The 18,998-nt window shown below is 56.4% G+C and overlaps 2 protein-coding genes across 11 annotated transcripts in view; one reads left to right on the forward strand and one right to left on the reverse strand.

The window, feature by feature from the left end:
* Nucleotides 1–2,592: 2,592 nt before the first annotated feature.
* On the forward strand, nucleotides 2,593–5,276 carry LRRC10B (leucine rich repeat containing 10B). Its single transcript, XM_002755412.5, has one exon. The coding sequence runs from the start codon at nucleotides 2,849–2,851 to the stop codon at nucleotides 3,725–3,727; it is 879 nt and encodes a 292-aa protein (XP_002755458.1). The 5' UTR covers nucleotides 2,593–2,848; the 3' UTR covers nucleotides 3,728–5,276.
* A 4,034-nt stretch (nucleotides 5,277–9,310) lies between these two features.
* The window catches only part of SYT7 (synaptotagmin 7), a 65,755-nt gene continuing 56,067 nt past the window's right edge, over nucleotides 9,311–18,998 (reverse strand). For all 10 annotated transcript variants that reach the window (XM_035262913.3, XM_035262907.3, XM_035262911.3 and 7 more), the window contains 4 exons: nucleotides 18,031–18,200; nucleotides 17,501–17,615; nucleotides 16,764–16,963; nucleotides 9,311–12,664 (listed from right to left, as the gene is read on the reverse strand). In XM_035262913.3, coding sequence (XP_035118804.1) covers nucleotides 12,560–12,664; nucleotides 16,764–16,963; nucleotides 17,501–17,615; nucleotides 18,031–18,200 — 590 coding nt within the window. In that variant the 3' untranslated portion in view covers nucleotides 9,311–12,559. The remainder of the gene's footprint in view (nucleotides 12,665–16,763; nucleotides 16,964–17,500; nucleotides 17,616–18,030; nucleotides 18,201–18,998) is intronic.

Raw genomic sequence — 18,998 nt, forward strand, 5'->3', positions numbered from 1 at the left:
GGCTGGTATCAGGGTGGAGAGGCTCATGTGGTGTTGCTCATGCCGATGAAGCCCAAGAGGGCAGCCTGGTGCTAGAGTGCCAGCCTGAGCATGTGGAGAGGCTGCTGCGGAGCCTCCTCCTCCACGGCCAATATTCCCTCGGTGAAACTGCTTGGGTATGGGGGGAGGGACTCATCCTCATCCCATTAGCCTGGCTGGGCATTCCCTACCTTTTTGGTCTCTGGGAGCTTCACCTCTTCCAAGAAGTCCTCCTGAATGAGTAGAAGGGAGACAGCTGGATTGGAATTTAAGTGACATCTGGGAGGAGCCTGAAGCCCCTCTGGCTGGGGCTGAGACTCCTATACCTCAGGTCTGGTGTCTGGGTTCCACCTGGGTCCTCTACCTTGGCCTGGATTCCTGCTTTTGTTTTGCCAGTCTGTCCCAGGATGGAGGTACATGGCTGGTTCCTGGCTCAGAGCAACATCTGCCTGTGTGTCCCCTGTCACCTGTCTGCCCCCTTGCCATATTAGAATTGCTATTGCTCTGCCCTTTCATTCTTTATCCAACAAATACATACTATCTGAAAAAAGTATGTGCTGAATAGTTTCATTTGTGTGAGATTCGAGAACAGGTGAGACTGGTCCATGATGACAGAGGTCAGGATCACAGTTGCCTCTGCGAGGTGGGGATTGACTGCCAGGGCTTCAGAGAACTCGTTGGGGGATGGAGATGGGATAGGGGTGTGCACGTTTGTCAAAACCCATCCAAGAGTACACTTAGGATCTGTACAGTGAAAACTGTATCCAATGTTTGCCTCCACTTTTTTTAATGTTAAAATGTTTCAGCCAGGAGCAGTGGTTCATGCCTGTAATCCCAGCACTTTGGGAGGCCGAGGTGGGTGGATCACCTGAGGTCAGAAGTTTGAGACTAGCCTGACCAACATGGTGAAACCTTGTCTCTACTAAAACACAAAAATTAGCCGGGCATGGTGGCAGGTGCCTCTAATCTCAGCTACTTGGGAGGCTGAAGCAAGAGAATCGCTTGAATCCAGGAGGTGGAGGTTGCAATGAGCCGAGATCACGTCATTGTACTTCAATCTGGGCAACAAGAGCAAAACTTTGTCTCAAAAGATAAATAAATAAATAATGAATAAAATTTTTCACTGATTGTCTACTATATGCTCTAGAGCCTGTGCCAGCAGGGAGGGAGATCCACAAACCTGCCTGCCTGGGCAGTTTACATTCCAGTGGGGATGGCTCCCATCCTCGGGTTGCATTGGCAACTGCTCTTTGCCCTTGGGTTGTCCTCCCTCCTTCTTGCCTGCAGTGGGGATGGCAGTGGGGGTGGGCCAAAGGGCAGCGTGCTGTCCTGAGGTCAGTCCATTCAGCCAGTTACATGGATCAAATCAGCCGAGTTCAAGAGAAGGCAGGGCGCAGGAGGCTTGGAGCCTGAAAATTCAGCTCCAACCTCTATGCATTGTGTGACCTTAAGCAGGGTGCCTAATTTCACTTTTCTTGTCTTTCTATGGGATTAGAATGCTCTCTTTGCATTCTAATCAGAGGCGAATCACGGAATCAGAGGCTCTGTGGTGAGAAAATTCATTGCTGGAGGTGGAGTTTCCATCTATCGGTATAGTTTGTAGTTAGAAACACAGGCTCTCCAGTCACACGAACCTGGCTTCGAATCCAGCTGCTCACCAGCTGGGTGACCTTGGGCACTTCACCCAGTTCAGACTGACCCAGTTCAAGTCCTGTCTCTGAGCCTCAGTTTCTCCATCTTTAAAATCGGAGTGATGAGGGTGTCTACCTTATAGGCTGTGCTAAGGACCCAACGCAATGCTTTCAGCATCGTGTGGGCACACGTGGGCTCGAAGACAGTGGCAGCCCGTCCTTTTCTGCCAGGAGCTCCGGCAGAAGGGCTCTGGATGGGAGGTGAGGGGAGAGGGCAGGAGGGGACGGCTGGAGACACGGAATGAGAGTGGTCATGATTGGTGGCTCAAAGGCATTCACGTGTCCCAGTCCCCTGTCCACCGCAGCCACACACAAACCTTGAGCTTCGGTGGAGGGATCGTGGCAGGGGAGAGGGGTGTGAGTGTAGCAATGAGGACGCTGTGGGGCAATTAGGCAGGGCGGGGCCAAGCCTTGGGTCCCGGTAAAACCAGCAGACATGAAAAGGGCGGGACAGTAACAGTTTCGAGTTACTATACTCGAAGTGACCCCAGCAGGGAGACTGGTCGCGCGCCACTGGACGTGAATGGCCCTCAGTGACCGCGCCCCTCAACCCTTCCTTGTGAGTCTCTAGTTCAGAGTCTTTGGTCCACAGCCGGTGTTTCCTCCCTCTTAGACCCGCAGCTCTGGGGCGCACACAACCGTACACCAAACGGCGTCGGGTCTCCGGGCCAGGCTTGGCTCGAGGGGAATCCCTCAGTTTGCGCTTGCTCCGTGGTGGGCTGGATGGGCAGGTAGGGGGCGGGCTCCGGCGCTGGGACCCCGCTCGGGTGGCGCCTTGGCCCCGCCCCGCCCCGCCCACCCTCCGTCTCATTGGCAGCTGCACGCGCGTCGGGGTTGCCAGGGCGACAGGTCGCTAAGCTGCGAGTCAGCGCGAACCCTATTCAGTCGGCCTCCGGCGGAGGCAGCGGGGGAGGCCCGAGGGCGGGCGGCGGAGCGCGGCGCGCGGCGGCGGGGCCCCAAGCGGGCGCCTCCTCCCGGCCCGGCACGGCCCCCCTCCCGGCGCGGGAGCAGGCCGGGGCGGGGGGCCCGGGGGCCGGCGCGGCTCCGGCCCCGTCGGGGCGGCCGTGGGGCGGCCGGGGTGGGGCGATGCCGGGCGGTGGCGGTGGCGGTGTTGGCGGCCCCGGCCGGGGCCCGTGACCATGGGCATCGCCGAGTCCACGCCGGATGAGCTGCCGTCGGACGCGGAGGAGCAGTTGCGCAGCGGCGAGCAGCAGCTGGAGCTGAGCGGGCGGCGGCTGCGGCGGCTGCCCAGCGCCGTGTGCGCGCTGAGCCGCCTGCAGAAGCTGTATGTGAGCGGCACGGGGCTGCGCGAGCTGCCCGAGGAGATAGAGGAGCTGCGCGAGCTGCGCATCCTGGCGCTGGACTTCAACAAACTCGAGCGCCTGCCTGACGGCCTGTGCCGCCTGCCGCGCCTAACGCGCCTCTACCTGGGCGGCAACCGGCTGCTGGCGCTGCCGGCGGACTTCGCGCAGCTGCAGAGCCTGCGCTGCCTCTGGATCGAGGGCAACTTCTTGCGGCGCTTCCCGCGGCCGCTGCTGCGCCTGGTGGCGCTGCAGTCGCTCCAGATGGGCGACAACCGGCTGCGCGCGCTGCCGGCCGAGCTGCCGCGCATGACGGGCTTGCGTGGCCTCTGGCTCTACGGCAACCGCTTCGAGGAGTTCCCGCCCGCGCTGCTGCGCATGGGCCGCCTGCACATCCTCGACCTCGACCGCAACCGCCTGGGCGGCTTCCCCGACCTGCACCCGCTACGCGCGCTGCGCGTCTTCTCCTACGACCACAACCCCGTCACCGGGCCCCCGCGCGTCGCGGACACCGTGTTCCTCGTGGGCGAGGGCGCCGTCGAGCGCATGGCTGAGCGCGACGAGCCCACGCCCCGGCCTCCGCCCCGGCGCCCAGCACGCGCCTTTGAGGATGAGGAGGAGGAAGACCTGCTCATAGGCGGCGCTGGCTCCCGGACTCTGGGCGCCCCCGGGGACAGCCTCCGCGCCCTGGAAGCCGCTGCAGGACTGGGCACTTGAGCCTCTGTTTTGGCTGATGGACGTTGGCCATTCTGAGAGGAGAGGCTCTGGGAAGCTTTGGCTGCGTAGGCCTGCGGGATCAGTGGGCCCCTACTTGGGGCAATGGAGGGGCCACTTTCGGCGAGCTGCCGGGCACTGGCAGGCCCGGGGCTCATCTTCAGACACTCCTAGGTAGTAAGAGGACTGACTGCCCCCTGGCTGATCTGTGGGCAATTGTCAGACCAAGAAGTCTGGGTTGGGTCCAGTCCCCAATGGAGCCACTGATAACACAGGAGCCACGTTCCTCCAGGAACCAGGGTCATTGAGGACCACAGAATCGTCATGTCTTGCTGAGTCTGGATGCAGGGCGCCCACCACCCTCCCACCTTTTGGGGTTTGGATCTCCTGGGCCCACCCTTTCTAGGGCAGGAGCCGCTGCCTCTGGGGTGGACTGCCCTTGGGAAGAAGGCCTGGGCCAGGGGCACGGGCTTGGTGCCCGCAACAGAAGTGGGAAACAGATGGGGGCCCCAACATCGAAGCTGCCCTCACCCCTCCACCAGGGCTGATCGTATATACCTCCCTCCCTGGCCCCCTGAGGTTTGTATGGGGCACAGAAGGCAAGGGGTCACCCCCACCCTATATTCTGTTCTCTTCTCTAAGCATGTGCCTGGAATCTTGCTGGGAAAAAAAGCGCCCTCCTCCACCTCCCCATAGCTTGAGCCTTCCAGCTGTCAAATTTGAAAAGAAGCCACCGTGCCTCCAGGGCCTCCTGCACCGCAGAGAGGGGCTCTCTGCTCTGGGAGGCAGCTCAGCACCTCTCCCACGGCCTGCACTCTCCTTTCCCTTAAATGGGCACGGCCAGGGTGGCTGGCACGGGACTGGCACTCTGTACCTCCACTCCGTCACCAGGGACAGCCCCAAGGGGGTGAGGAGAGGGGCCTCGCTTTGCAATTCCCAGAGCCAGAGCTTCCTCATCCAAGCAATAACGGGAAGAGGGGGCCAGGGCCAAGGACACTCAGGGACACTGTTGGGGCAGGGGCCCCACATGGTAATGTTTTCTTTAGGGAGAAGAAAAAATTAACTGGCTGTAAAGATAAATTCTATTTCTTGGAGAAGGAATGTGCGTTTCCCACGTGCCTGTTTATTTATAAGCCTTGAGAGCACCGGAACCCACTGCTATGGGGACCCTGGGCTCCCTCTGGCACTGCCCCCGCCCATGTGCCTCCCTCTCTGTGTCAGACCAACCCCGCTAACTGCTGTGTGCTGTCTTTCTGGGAACAAGTGCTGTCGTCAGCGGTGGCTTTTGTCCCTCGGGCTTGCTCTATCTCGGGGCTGCTCTTCTATCTTGCGGAATCTCACAGCTTGGTTTTGCAGAAGATTCTGTATGTTTTTGAATCACCCTCAAGCTGGGCTGAACTTTCCCTCCTCTTTCACTGGCACTGCCCCTCCTCTCCCTCCATCTCTCTCACTCCATTTTTCTTTCTCTCTCCTTTTTAGTCTCTTTGCTCGGTTTTGGCATTTCTTTCCCCCCTTGTTGTTCAGGAAAATAATAAATAACGATTTAAAGAAAGGAAGAAAATTGTAAAACATCAAGCACGGAGGCCCATCTCCCCTGAGAAGATCCCGTCAGCCCTCTGTCACCATGGCAACAGAGGCTGATGTCATACCAGGCCAAAAGGTCAGGCCCTGCCCAGCAGTTCTGCTGGCACACGGGGCTAGGCCCTGGCTAAGGAGGAGGCTGGGCATGGATCCGGGCAGTCAGCTTGCAAATTAGAGCGAAGGCCTTGAATGGACAGAAGGAGGTGGTGGGTGGGAAAGATCGGTGGCTGCCTCCTTCCCAAGGAGGAAGAGGGTCTGGGGCCTGGCTGCTGATGACCTTGTCTCTCCCATAGTTCCCCCTGTTGGGAGCCCTTCAGGGGTCTGGAAAGTTGGAGAAAGTCATTTGAGAGATGATCACTCAGGTGGGAGCTGCAGCTGACTGGGGACTGTCTTCTTGAACTGCCACTTGTATCACGGCATAGGGAAAATACCCCTAGACCTAGAATCAGAAGGCAGGTCTTCCAGGCCTAGTTCTGCTATTGACCAAGTGATCTTGAGCAAGTCATGACCCTCCTGGGCCTTAGCTTCTTCATCTATACACAAGTAGTTGTGTTTATTCATTTATTTATATTTCATTTTTTTCTGAGACAAGAGTCTCGCTCTATCGCCTAGGCTGGAGTGCAGTGGCTTGATCTTGGCTCACTGCAACCTTTGCCTCCCGGGTTCAAGTGATTCTCCTTCCTTAGCCTCCTGAGTAGCTGGGATTATAGGCGCGCACCGCCACATCTGGTTAATTTTTGTATTTTTAGTAGAGATGGGATTTCACCATGTTGGCTAGGCTGGTCTCGAACTCCTGACCTCAGGTGATCTGCCTGCCTAAGCCTCCTAAAGTGCTGGGATTACAGGCATCAGTCACCATGCCTGGCCCAAGGAATTGGGTTTATTTAGACCTCAATACCTCATGCAAGGTGTTTGTCTACCTTTCTTTCATACAAATCTTTTTTTTTTTTTTTTTTCCAGACAAGAGTCTCGTTCTGTTGCCCAGGCTGGAGTGCTGTGGTGTGATCTTGGCTCACTACAACCTTCACCACCTGGTTCAAGCAATTCTCCTGCCTCAGCCTCTCAAGTAGCTGGGATTACAGGCGCCTGCCACTGCACCCAGCTAATTTTTGTACTTTTTCATAGAGATGGGGTTTTACCGTCTTGGCCAGGTTGGTCTCGAACTCCTGACCTTGTGATCCACCCGCCTTGGCTCCCAGAGTGCTGAGATTAGCTGAGATTACAGTTGTGAGCCACCATGCCCTGCCCTTTTCATGCAAACCTTAGACAAAGGAGAAGCAGGATGCAGATGCAGCCATGGTCACCTGCAGTAACTGCTGGCATTAGTGAGCTCAGGTCTCCTCCCTCTGTCTGGTCTGTTTCCCTGTACCTCCTCCCCTGCTGCTCTCACCTGAGAGCACTAGGTGGGAGCAAAGGCTTGGCAATGAGTCCCCCGGGCTGCCCTGAGGCACTCAGGGTCCTACCTTTCTGCTTTGTCAAACATGGCTCCCGCAGCCATGACTGTGCCAGCCGAGCCAGAGCTTCCCCCGGGAATGGGGATGGACTCTGTCTCTGGCTCTGGTACTCACGTGCTCTCCCTCAGAAGTCAGTCCCTTCTGAAAAGTTCAAGTTTGGTTAAATTGGGTGCTGATGCTATAGAGCCCAATTGAGGGTCTCTGTCTCCATGTGAGTAGGGAGGGAGCTACTGCCAAGGACAGCTGGGTGTCATGGCTACCCTTGATGTCGAAGAGAGCACTGTATTAGGAGTCCTGGCATTACCCCACCCACAACTTCCTGTGATTCCCATTTGGCCTCTGGGGAGCAGGGTGCGGGGGAGACTAGAAGGGACGCTTGTAACAATGGGATGGGATGGATGGGCCGCCTATGTGGTTCCCTGGGGCAGTCAGGGGTGGGCAGGCCATGGGGGAATAGGGCAGGGAAATTCCGGAAGAGTCATGTTTGTACCAGGGATTCAGGGGCAGAGGCCAAGGGAGCTGGTGGTCAGAGCAGGAAGCTTCCTTCCTACTGTGGGAACCAAGCGGAGGGAAAGGCAGAGGAGGCGGCAGGGAGGGCGAGTGACTCATCCACCGGTGTGAGGACTCCCAACCCAGTGCTCACTGAGTCATAGAAGAGCCGCTCGTCCCTAGCTGGCAGACAGGTCTGCGAGCAGAATGGCTGAGAACTACGGCCTGTTCTTGAGGCCCCGCCCCCACTTGCTTCCAGACAAGCAGCCCTGATGGCCAGCATGGCAGCGGAGACGCAGGGCTGGAGCCTATACCCTTGTTAATGACATCACCCGCCCCCTTCCCACCCGCCCTCAGGGACACAGGAAAAGAAAAGGGAAAGCAGGTTCTTTGAGCTGGGGGCCCTGCCCAGAAGTCCCTCCGTGCCTCCAGTGCCACCACCTGGGCTTACTCAGCCATCCATCCCAAAGCTTCCTCAAGACACCTGGTGCTCTTGTTCTGAAGATGAATGTTTATTAGCACACCTGGGCGTGCCACACAGAACACGTATGCAGACAGGGATTCCTGCCCATGGGGCTCACAATCTAAACGACACACGACATATAAACACAGGACACAGATATGGGGAGCGGGGCATCTTCACGGAAAACAGATGGTTAGGGGAGCCACGCGCAGGGGCATCGGCGTGTTCAAGCCTTGTCCTTCTGGTTGTCTTTTGCGGGGGAGGGAGAGGAGCACAAAATGTGGCCCAGGACGGCCTTCCAGAAAGCAGCAGGATCCAGGGCACACTTGCAGGAGAAAGACCACACCAGGGGGTACAGGGAGGGCTGGGGGAGCATCTCAGAGCAGACATGGATGAAGACAGACCCAGAGAAAAAACAGAGGAAGGCAAAATGTCCAGGGAAGGTCCCGAGCCGGTGGCAAGGCACTGCCACCTGTGCCAGGCCTGAGCTGTCTCTGACTTCAGGCTTGGCCTTCTGGGGCTGCTTTCACAGAGAAAGCTCTGATCAAGGGCGCCCCTGAGGCTACTTACCTGACCCCAGGGCTTCCTCCGATCTCTAGAACAGGGATCAGAAGGGACATCTAAACCAGGTTGTGAGAAGCAGGGACAGACAGCTTTGCGGGGCGGGGGCGGATACTTAGTGCAATTCTGGGAGGCAGCTGCTGGCCCCAGGTACTGGGAACAGGGGCCCCCACTTCACTCCAGGTGGGAGCAAGGGCCAGAAGATGGACACATGACTGCAGGGATGGGCTCCTTCCTTTTGTGCCTGTGTCTGAAACAGATGTAGCACCTTCCTTCTGAGGTACCCTGAGAGCTGCCGGGCCTCAGTTTCCCCTGGGCTGGGTGGGGAAGAAAGGACAGGGGATGGGGATGGTTATTGCTTTGTTGTGGCCAGAGGAAGCAGGTGGGAGGAAGGAAATGGCATGCCCAGAGCCACAGAGGCTGAAGAAGGGAGGGATTAGAACTCAGCTTCCCACATCCCAGGCTGGAACCTGTTCCACTGAGTCAGAGACATTTCTAATCTTAAAGAACGAAACTAGAAGAGGGCTGAGAGAAGCCACAGGTCCAGCCAACAAACACAGAGCGCCTCGTCTTTCCTTTCCCCACCTTGGGGACCAGGGAGGAGGCGCTGGCCTGAAACTACAGGGGCCCCGTGGGTGGTGGCCAGAAGGCTGGAGCATCGTCCCCCTTTGGTTTGTCTGAGCTGCCTTGGAGGGTGGTGAGGGTCCCCCAGGGACTGAGGGAGGGGATGCCAGGCTGGATGACCCTGGAGGGCACCCCCAAGGTCTAGAGGAGACTCCACTCCCACAAAGCTTTGTGTCAGGCCTGATCTGGGAAAGGTAACCTGCCTCTCTGCTTTCTGGGCAGCCGGTGGGATGATAGAGATCTGAGGATGGGCTGGACACTCAGAATGGGCCTGGTCACCAGTGAAGTCAAATCCCAAAGGTGACATGCTGAGGGGAGGCTCAGCCCCGGGGCCCCCATCCCCTTCACCCCGCTGCCTCTGCCCCCAGGGAGGTGACGGAGGGCTGGGGCCCACGGAGGAAACAACAAAGGCCCTACTTTTCCATGATCCTTTATTAATCAGAACAGGCCTCGCCACAAAAAGCGGGGCCCATTCCCACAAAAATAGGATTTTGCAAAGAGGAAATCTTGCTGGCTTAGAGGGCATGTGTGGTGGAAACATTTTGTATGGTTCTGTTTTTCCTGTTTTTTTTTTTTTCTTCAGTTTTTCTTCATTTCTCTTGGCTGCAAAAAAATTTTTTGGTGATGGTGGGTTTTTGTTTTATTTTTTATAAAACACTTGCACTCAAGGACTCAAACACGATACAAACATCGCCACGGATCCCCACCCCCAGGGCACTCGGGGGAGCCCCCTTGGCTTGTTGGTGGCTGTTTTCCTCTGTCCCTTCCCTGGCATCTGGTGCCGGAGGGCAGGTGTGGGGGTCCCGGGCAGGTGGGATTTGTACAGCAGTTACGTGGGGAGATGGTCACAAGAAAGGAAACCAGAACAAGGTAAGGACTAAGTCTAGGGCGCCCACGGAGATGGCGGATGAGGCCCACGAAGGGGCCTGCGACACAGTGAAGAGACGGGGCCTGGGTTGGCCTCAGCTAGCTCTGGAGGCTCTGTGGGGGTGGGGCAGGCAGGCCTTGCTGTCAGGATTCAGTAATAACTCTGCTCCGGGGTAGCACCTTCGGAGTCCTCCTGCCTTGACCCCCATGTCAGGTGATGGTGGCCTCACAACCTCCCCTATGAGGTAGGTGAAGTATTATTACCATCATTTTACAGATGGGGAAACTGAGGCCCAGGGAGTACAGGTCTCTTGCCCAAAGTCCTGGGATAGTGGCAGGGCTCCAGTGCCCTCCTCCCACCCTCAAGTTCCCCCATTCCCTGCTTTCCTATCTCCCTAGACCACCTCTGCCCCATCCCATACCACACTTGCCTCCCGTGCTAGCCTACCCGGCCCTCGACCCTCCACTTGCCACCCACCAGCACAGCATCCCAGAGCTCCACCTGCACAAGGGGGGCTGGGGAAGCCCAAGCCTGGTTACCAATGTGCCTGGGTGGGGTCTGGTTGGGAAGAGACCCTCGCCAGGAGATGCTCTCTGCATTGGATTGGCTAAGAGTTCTGTGAGCGGGGCTCGGGAAAAGGGGCAGCCATTGCCCTGCCCACTTGATGCAAGGTGGTTGGATGCGGGGGGGGCTCCCTGGCTGGCGAAGGGGCCTGGGAGGTGGGGGCTTGCTCACTCAGCAGTCTTCCTCGGAGCAGGTGGCTGGTGGGGGGACAGGAAACCGAGGTGGATCCGAGGGAGAGGTGGAGAAAGACAGACTTCCCACCGTACCCTCTCCCACATCTACGTGGCCTCTGCCCTCCTGTCCCAGCCTGCCAAAGAGGATGGCGCAGTTGGGGCCGACTCCATTTTAAGCAAATCTACAATATAGAAACATTTGGATTTACAAGGAACGTGGGTGACTATTTGCTTTACATTAGCATTCTTCACTCTACAAAACGATTCACCTACTATGTATGATGCTCCTCCAGATCCCAGGGAGAGGGAATGGGGGTGGGGGTGTGAGATTCAATTTAAGAAAATTTTGGTATGGGCAAAAGGCCACCCATCTACTGCATCGAGCAGAATGCTCAGCTCAAGGGGAAGCCAATGGAAGGAAAATGGTTCCCAAATGCCTAAGGTCTCCCTGCACTCTGGATGTGGGGACCCTATCTAGAGTCCTCTTCTTCTTGGGATGTCCCAGGCCCATCCAGGGCAGAACTGTGGGCCAAAATCACAGCCACAGACTGTGGGGACCTGGCGCCACCTGGCGATGATTCTGGGAATGTCAAGCCCAGGCTCGTGGACCCCCAGGATGGGAGGCTTTGTCACCAGCTGGGTCTTGTATCAATACCAGTACCAGCGTGGGGATGAGAGGGCTTAAGCAGGGATCAGCCTGAAATCTGCCGTCTCCAAGGGGAAGCCAGTTCTAGTCTTATCAGTGGCTGAGGCAGAGAAACCACGGCTTCTTTGTGTGTGGCAATCTCAGAACTCACAGAATCCCAGTGTTTTCCCTGCCTCCTTTCCCTGCACTGTGAGTTGGGCAGAAGGAGGTTCTCCCGGGTATCAGGGAGTAGGGAAGGATGAAAAGAGAGTCCTGGAGAAGATCAGGTGGTGGAAGATCAGAGACCACGCACGATGAGAAGGAATGAATGGAAGGTCTACAAGCACTGGGGGATGGAGGGGCAGAAGTCTGCACAGGCAGGGAGAGATGAAGAAGGCAGGGCAGCTGGAGAGCATGAAGAACAGGGTCGACGTGGCTGCCGTGTGAGGTGTGGGAAGCAGGCAGGGGTCTTTGGATGAAAGAATTAGGGCAAAGCTAGTGGGAGCTCCAGACCCCTTGAGAAGGAAGGAAGGTGAGGCCTAGTGGAATGCTATGCACACAGTAGGTGCCTAAAAGGTGTGAGCCAGTGTTCAAGGGGTGAAATTGCTGAAGGGCAACTATTGAGATTCTGAGCGGAGGGGGGCACTGAGGGAAGAAGGGGAGGAGAGGGGGGTGTCAGGAGGCAGCCCAGTTCTCAGCTCAGCTCCAGCCCCTCTTCTGTTCCCGACCTCTGCCCCACTCCACCCCACTCAGCCCTACAGGCCTTTCCTCTCCTGCCCCCGCCTCCAGCCCTGCCTGGCCTTCATGAAACCTGCCTTCTCTGCCTAGTCTTCCACACTGTCAGGCCTCTGTCCCCACGCACACACACAATGGACACAACACAAGTACAAAGGGCCATGGCTCCAGGACCCAGGAGCGGGCTCTCTACACTATCCTTGGCACTCAGGGCCCAGCTGGCACCTGAAGCTGCCCTGGGGATGGGCCTCTCCTGGACAGACCAGGGCCAAATGCCTCAGCCTCCCCTCCCCGGGTCCATGTTGGGGGCTGGAGAGGGGGCAGCCTCTCTCCACTCCAGGCGCTGCCTTAAAGAAAACGGGGGACCATGCCCACCTGGCTGGCCTCTGGAGGGATCTGCCTGTCTGGCCGTCTGGCACTTGAGCTCCCCCAACTTCTTTAGTATCAGCAAGTCAGGAAGAAAAGGGGCAAAGCAGGAAAATGCCTCCCAGAGTCCCTTCCCCCAAGCTGGACTGTGGGGGATGGGGCTGATACTTCCTAGAAACGGAGCCCAGTTGAGTCTGGGACCCCTCCCTGGCTGAGCCCTCAGGGTCCTCCCCTCCCTATGGCAGGGGGCTCAGGCCGGGCATTGTGCATAAAGTGGTGAGGGCATGATGGGGACCTAGGCCCTCGGCCCCCTGGGCCTCTCTTGGCCCCACTCAGGCCTTCAGCTGGTGCCACTGGGCCACAGGCTGCCGGGGACGGGCGATCATGTCTTTCCAGTGCTTCACCTCCCCTGGCCCGCTCTTCCAGGACAGGTAGATCTGGGGAGAAAGGGGAGAGGATGGCATTGGCACAGTCTCCAGGGCAGCGGCCCTTTACCCCACAGGGGTGACACCCCAACTCCACCATGATACCTAGCCTGTGGTCCCCCGACCTCCACATGCTGTGCCAACCTACCCCACAGAGGCGTCCTCCTCCCTCCCTCTGCCAGCCTGACCTGTTTTCCTGGTTGTCTGCCCCCTTCAGAATTAGACTGCCAACCTATTCTGCAGTGGAGTCTGGAAGATGGGGTTGGATGCCACCTGTCTCCAGGCCTTCCCTGCCCTATCTGCTGGGTGCTGTCCAGCCCGCTTCAATTATAATTGCTCCCAACTCCTGGGCACTTGCCACCTGTGAGTACTGAGCCAGGGACTTCAGACACATGGATCATCAAATCCTACAACTTTGAGGTAGGATTTTCTGATTAACTCTGTTTTTCAGATGGGGAAACTAAGGTGCAAAGCATTAAGAGACCCACAGTCCCAGAGTTTGTTTGTTTATTTATTTATTATTTATTGATGGAGTCTTGCTCTGTCACCCAGGCTGGAGTGCAATGGTGTGATCTTGGCTCACTGCAACCTCCACCTCCTGATTTCAAGTGATTCTCCTGCCTCCGCTTCCTGAGTAGCTGGGATTACAGGCATATACCACCATGCCCGATTAATTTTTGTATTTTTAGTAGAGATGGGGTTTCACCATGTTGGCCAGGCCTCAAACTCCTGACCTCAGGTGATTTGCCTACCTTGATCTCCCAAAGTGCTGTTTACAGGCGTGAGCCACTGTGCCCGGCCAGTCCCAGAGACTGAAATCGAGGTCTTTGGAGTGCTACACTACCGGTCCAATCCCACTGAGCCTCTGGCAGGGGCTTTGCAGCCTCTCAAGGCTGCATGCGTGAATCCCCCAGGAACCCCAGGATCTGCCCAGCTAACCTCAGCTTTGGGACTTGGGGGTGATTAAGAGTATAAGCATTGGAGAAAAAAGAGGTACATGGATTTGGGGGCCTTGTATAGGGCACCTGGCTAGTATTCCTTAAGACTGTTAAGATCATAGAGGAAAGACGGAGAAGCTGTCATGGGCCAGAGAGGAGGGGTAAACATGACAATGCAATGCCGTGTCTTGGATTGGATGCTGGGACAGAGGGAGGCCGAAAGCTTGGTGAAATACAAATAATGGCTGTGGTATTGTTCCCAGCAATGTGCGGGTGGCGCTGGTTTCTCAAGCTGTGACAAATGTCCCACTGTAATGTGAGATGCTCACAACTGGGGAGGCTGGGTAAGGTGTAGATGGAAACTCTACTATCTTTGCCACTGTTCTGTAAATCTAAAATTATTCCAAAGTAAAAAATGTTTTCTTTTTTTAAAAAAAGGATGGTTGTGGCCCCAGTGGGTGAGCGCAGTGGCCAATGCCTGTAATCAGAGCACTTTAGGAAGCCAAAGTGGGAGAATCACTTGAGCCCCGGAGTTTGAGACCACCCTGGGTAATACGGTGAAACCCCATCTCTATAAAAAATATGAAAAAATTTAGCTGGGCATGGTAGTGAGTGTCTGGAGTTCCAACTACTGGCGGGACTGAGGAGGGGAAGATCACGTGGGCCTGGGGAGGCCAAGGCTGCAGTGAGTTGTAATTGTGCCACTGCACTCCAGCCTGGACCACACTGAGACTCTGGGGAGGGGGTCAGGGATAGGTGCTCACTCCTGTAATCCCAGCACTTTGGGAAGCTGACACTGGCAGATTGCTTGAGGTGAGGAGTTCGAGACCAGCCTGGCCAAAATGGTGAAACCCCATCTCTACTGAAAATACAAAAATTATCCCAGCACGGTGGCAGATACCTGTAATCCCAGCTGCTCAGGAAGCTGAGACAGGAGAATCACTTGAACCCAGGAGGCAGAAGTTGCAGTGAGCTGAGATTGTGCCACTGCACTCCAGCCTGGGTGACAGAGTGAGACTCTACCTCAAAACAAGAGAAAAAAGATGGGGAGCAAGCGCCAGCTCTGCAGCATATGGTGGAGTGACTTCTTTCAGCCCCAGACCTTCCTCTGTAAGACGGGCTGATGACTGTGCCTGTCTCACAGACAGTGGGGATGGTGCATGTCCTGTGCTCAGCTGGCCACAGTGGCATGTCCCTGTGTGGCGAGTTCTCTCAGCCAGCGGCTCCATCCTGCTGGAGCAGGGTGACTATGCGGGGGTCACAGAGCTCTAGGGCCACTCTGGGCCTGCCCTGCTCTGGGACTGCCCCCATTGCAACCTCAGCCCAGCATGAGACCTACGGCCTTGGACGATGCCAGGCAGACAGGAGGGGCAGAGACTCTTGGCTTCCAGGGGATGAGCAGGAGCTGGGAGTCAGAAGGATTCAGAGATCCGTGGGCTCCCTAAGTTACCCAGGCCCAAGTGAGAACAAATCCACGTTTGCTTTGGTTCAGCCAACAGAAGGGAGGACCATTTCAAAAGGAGATCTAACTGGTATCTAAGGAACACCCAACCTCAAAAGGCTAAGCTTCAAAAGAACATCAAAGTAGAAATGGTTACCTGACCTTTGGCCTGAGTTGGTCAAGGGGGACAATGTCCTGGGGAGTCGTCTCACCTGTGACCACAGACTGGCCAGTCATACTCCCCGTGCTGTACCTGATGGCAGGCAGGGTCAGCTCTTCTCTTTGAGGCCAGGCTGCCCTCCTCACCCCCAGCCACTGAGTTCTCCAGTCCCATCTGTCTGAGGGCTGCCCCCAACTCAGCTCCCTTCCCTGTGGGTATCCAGTTCCCCTTTCCCTTTCCCCGACACAGGTGTGTGCCCCTCACTCACTCCTGGAATCTCCCCTTCCCTCATGCCTGCCCTGAGCACTGGTTCCTCACCTGCTCCTGGTCAAACCGCCATATATTGACATATATGCCCCTTTATTATAATACTAGCTAGCATGTGTTTCAAGTACTATGCAGAACAGCTCACCTGTGTGATCTGACTTAATCCTCCCAGCACACTGTGAGGGGAGGATTGTCCTACTCTCATTCTGAGAGGAGAAAATGAGGTTCAGATAGGTTACGGCGGTTAAAAAGCATGGCTAGGATTTGGACCCAGGCGATCTGACTCCCGGGCCCATGCTCTCAACACTGAACCATAAATAAACACAAGAATAGACATTTTAAGGCAGAAACATGGAAGGGTTTATGTCACAGAATCCCATCCTGAGAAAAATCAAGGTCAGGTATGAATTTTTTGGTTATGTGATACAAAGAGATTACTTTTTGTTTTTTTTAAGGCAGAGTCTCGCTCTGTTGCCTAGGCTGGAGTACAGTCTCACAATCCTGGCTCATTGCAACCTCTGCCTCTCAGGTTCAAGCAATTCTCCTGCCTCGGCCTCCTGAGTAGCTGGGATTACAGGCACCTGCTGCCACAACTGGCTAATATTTTTATATTTTTAATAGAGACGGGGTTTCACCATGTTGGCCAGGCTGGTCTCAAACTCCTGACCTCGTGATCCGCCTGCCTCGGCCTCCCGAAGTGCTGGGATTACAGGCGTGAGCCCCTGGGCCTGGCCAACTTTCTAAGAGCAGACATCCGCATGCCTCAAGCAATTCTTACACCACCTGTGAAGTTCCACAGGGACAGTGTAAGTAGCTCCATTTTACAGATGAGAACACTAAAGCCTGGAGAGGCCAAGCCACCTGCCCAAGGTTATGGTTGTTTCTTGGCAGATGGGGTGGGAACTGAAAGGAAGTCTTTGGAGTCTGACTGCAGCTCCCAACGCTGCCCCACAGAGCTCACCCTGTGCAGATGGGACCCTGGGCAATACTGTTCCAACATCATCATCCTGTCCAGAAAACCTTTCTTTTGAGATCCAGGTCATTCCTCTCTCCCATTCCTTCTTTCCCTGCCCTGCTGGTGGTCTGTCCTCAGCTGACTTACCCATAGGAGGACACTTAGAGAGGAACCCCAGGGAGGGTGTCATCTAATCCCCTTATTTTTGGATGAAGACATGGAGTCCCAAGAGGGGAGGAGATCAATCCCCATCTCTCCTGGTGTCCAGCCCATGCTCATCCACCACCCCTGCTGCTTCTTTTAAGGAATGGAGCCAGCTGTGTGCACCACACCACCAGCCTCGCCCCTACCTTGCCGATGACGTCATTGCGGCTGAGCTTGTCCTTGTCCATGACGGTGATGATGATGGTCGTCTCCCTCAGCTTCTCCGTGGGGATATCGAAGGCGAAGGACTCGTTGAAGATGGGGTTCAGGTTCCTCTTCATCGTCACAGTCTTCTTCTTTTCCACCCGCTTGTCCTTGTACATCAGCCACACCTTCACATAGGGGTCTGGGGGAGGGAGTGGGGAAGGGTTAGAGGGACAGTAGGGGAGGGACTTCCTAGGATCCCTTTCCCCTTCCAGGTATGGAAGCTGAGGCAGGAGGGCCAGGTGCTTTCCCCAGAGGCAAGGAGAGACCCAGGCCAGAATGAGAGGGTCCTGGGAGAATCAGCAGATGGACCTTAGAGATCACCTGGGGCCCTCCCGTTACTATCAGTGAGGATAGTATCAGAGAGGCCAGGTCTTGCCCAGAATCTCATGCAAGTAGCATCAGAGCTGGGGCTAGAACCCAGGTCTTCCCACGGTGTTCCCTTTCTTCCTGAAGAACGGAGTCCAAGATGATGCTGATCCTGACCTAGGGTTCAAGATGAGGGTGTTCCAAAGGGGGCCCCCAAGGTCTCTAGGGTAAGGAGGGAGGACTGGAGGTTGGGGTGTGAGGGGTGGGGGTGAGGATCACTGCGGACCCTGCTCTCCATCTGCCGTGTAACCCTCATGTCACCAAAGCCTCCCCGCCCGCCCGCCCATCCTCTGCCCGAGCAGCCCCACACCTGATGTGCCCCCGATGTCCATGGCTTTGAGGTTCCGGGCTTTGATGATGTTCACGATGATGGAGTTGGCAGAGGGGTTGTAGCAGAGAGACAAGAGCAGCTCCCCTCGGCTCCCCTGAGAGGCACAACGGGAGGGTGTGGGAACGTCTGGCAGAGCTCTCTGATTGGACCAGCGGCCCCCAGGCCTCCTCTACACTGACCTGGGTGCTTACCCATGACCCTATCTGTCATCTCTGTCTCACTCTGTCTCCCCCACTCTGGCAGGTGTGTGAACTGCCCCTCCCAGGGCCACCATCCCCTCTCTGTTCCCTGGACAAATTCCTAGGTTCCTTCTTACAGATCAGGTGAGTCCCCTGGGCACCAAGCACCAGTGCTCCAACTGCTGACGAGGACTGTGCTCCATTAGAACCGCCCACCTGCCCCCTCTCCCCCAGCCCTCCTGGCCTTCCTAAGGTTGATGAGGGTCTGGGAGCAGATTGCCAGCCCTGCCCTGCTGCCTGTCCAGGTAAGGCCCACCCATGGGGCCTTACACTCCCATCGCTGCATGGCTTCAGGTCCTTCCAGAAGGTCTGCATCTGGGTCAGGTCCACCTTGTTAAGGGGGATGGACACCTCCCCGATGGGGTCGTTGCGGCTGAAGCGGTCATAGTCCAGGACTTGGAGGTAGAGGATCCTCTGCACCACCTTCTCATAGGGAAAACCTGGGGGTACAGAGGAGTGCCAGTAAAGAGGGGGAAAGAGGAGCCACACAGGGCCCAGGAGGCAAGGAAGGCCCTGGGAAGAGGAGGCAGGCCCTGTGCCCTCCCGCTGCCAACCCACTGGGCCAGCAGGCACACCGGATTGCAATTAGACCTTACTGAAGTGCTGGCAAGAACTGTCACTATCTCATGGGACTCCCTCAACAATTCTCCAAGGTCAGTGGCATCTTGTCCATCTTACAGATGAGGCTCAGATGGCTTAAATTACTTGCCCAGAGTCCCAGCTAGTAAAGAGTAGAACTGCGGTCATCCATTCACCCATGCACCTTGTGTCCATCTCAGTGGATGGGCAGCGCTGCCAATCATCCCGAGGCAGGTATGGGGAAGTGGCTCTGCCTAGGTGGCCACAGCTGCCAGGACGCAGGCCCCAGGAGGACTCAGGGCAGCGGGGCATGGGGGGGCACTGGTGGGAGGGAAAGGCAAAAGCACAGAAGCAGGAGGTGACAAGTGTCCTGTGACTCTGTGCCCCTCTCCTCCTGCCTGTGCTTCTGTTCTTCTTCCCGCAGCATCCCCTTCTCTACTGCCACCTCCCTTGTCCAAGGCACTGGCACCTCTTGCCTAGACAGCCACAAGCGTCTCCAAACCGCCCTCCCTGCATCCACGCTTTCTCCTACGGTCCATTCTCAATGCAGCTGCCAGAGAGATCTTTTAAAAATAGAAATTCCATCACGATGTGCTCCTGCTTAAAGCCTTTCAATGGTTCCCAGTGCACTTAGAATAAAAGCCGGGCACCCTACCTTG

This window comes from Callithrix jacchus, chromosome 10, assembly GCF_049354715.1.
Source record: "Callithrix jacchus isolate 240 chromosome 10, calJac240_pri, whole genome shotgun sequence".
NCBI classification, from domain to species: domain Eukaryota; kingdom Metazoa; phylum Chordata; class Mammalia; order Primates; family Cebidae; genus Callithrix; species Callithrix jacchus.

What these genes read in the sequence shown, in the direction of transcription:
- LRRC10B (XM_002755412.5), top strand. Translation starts at nt 2,849, where the DNA reads ATGGGCATCGCCGAGTCCACGCCGGATGAGCTGCCGTCGGACGCGGAG.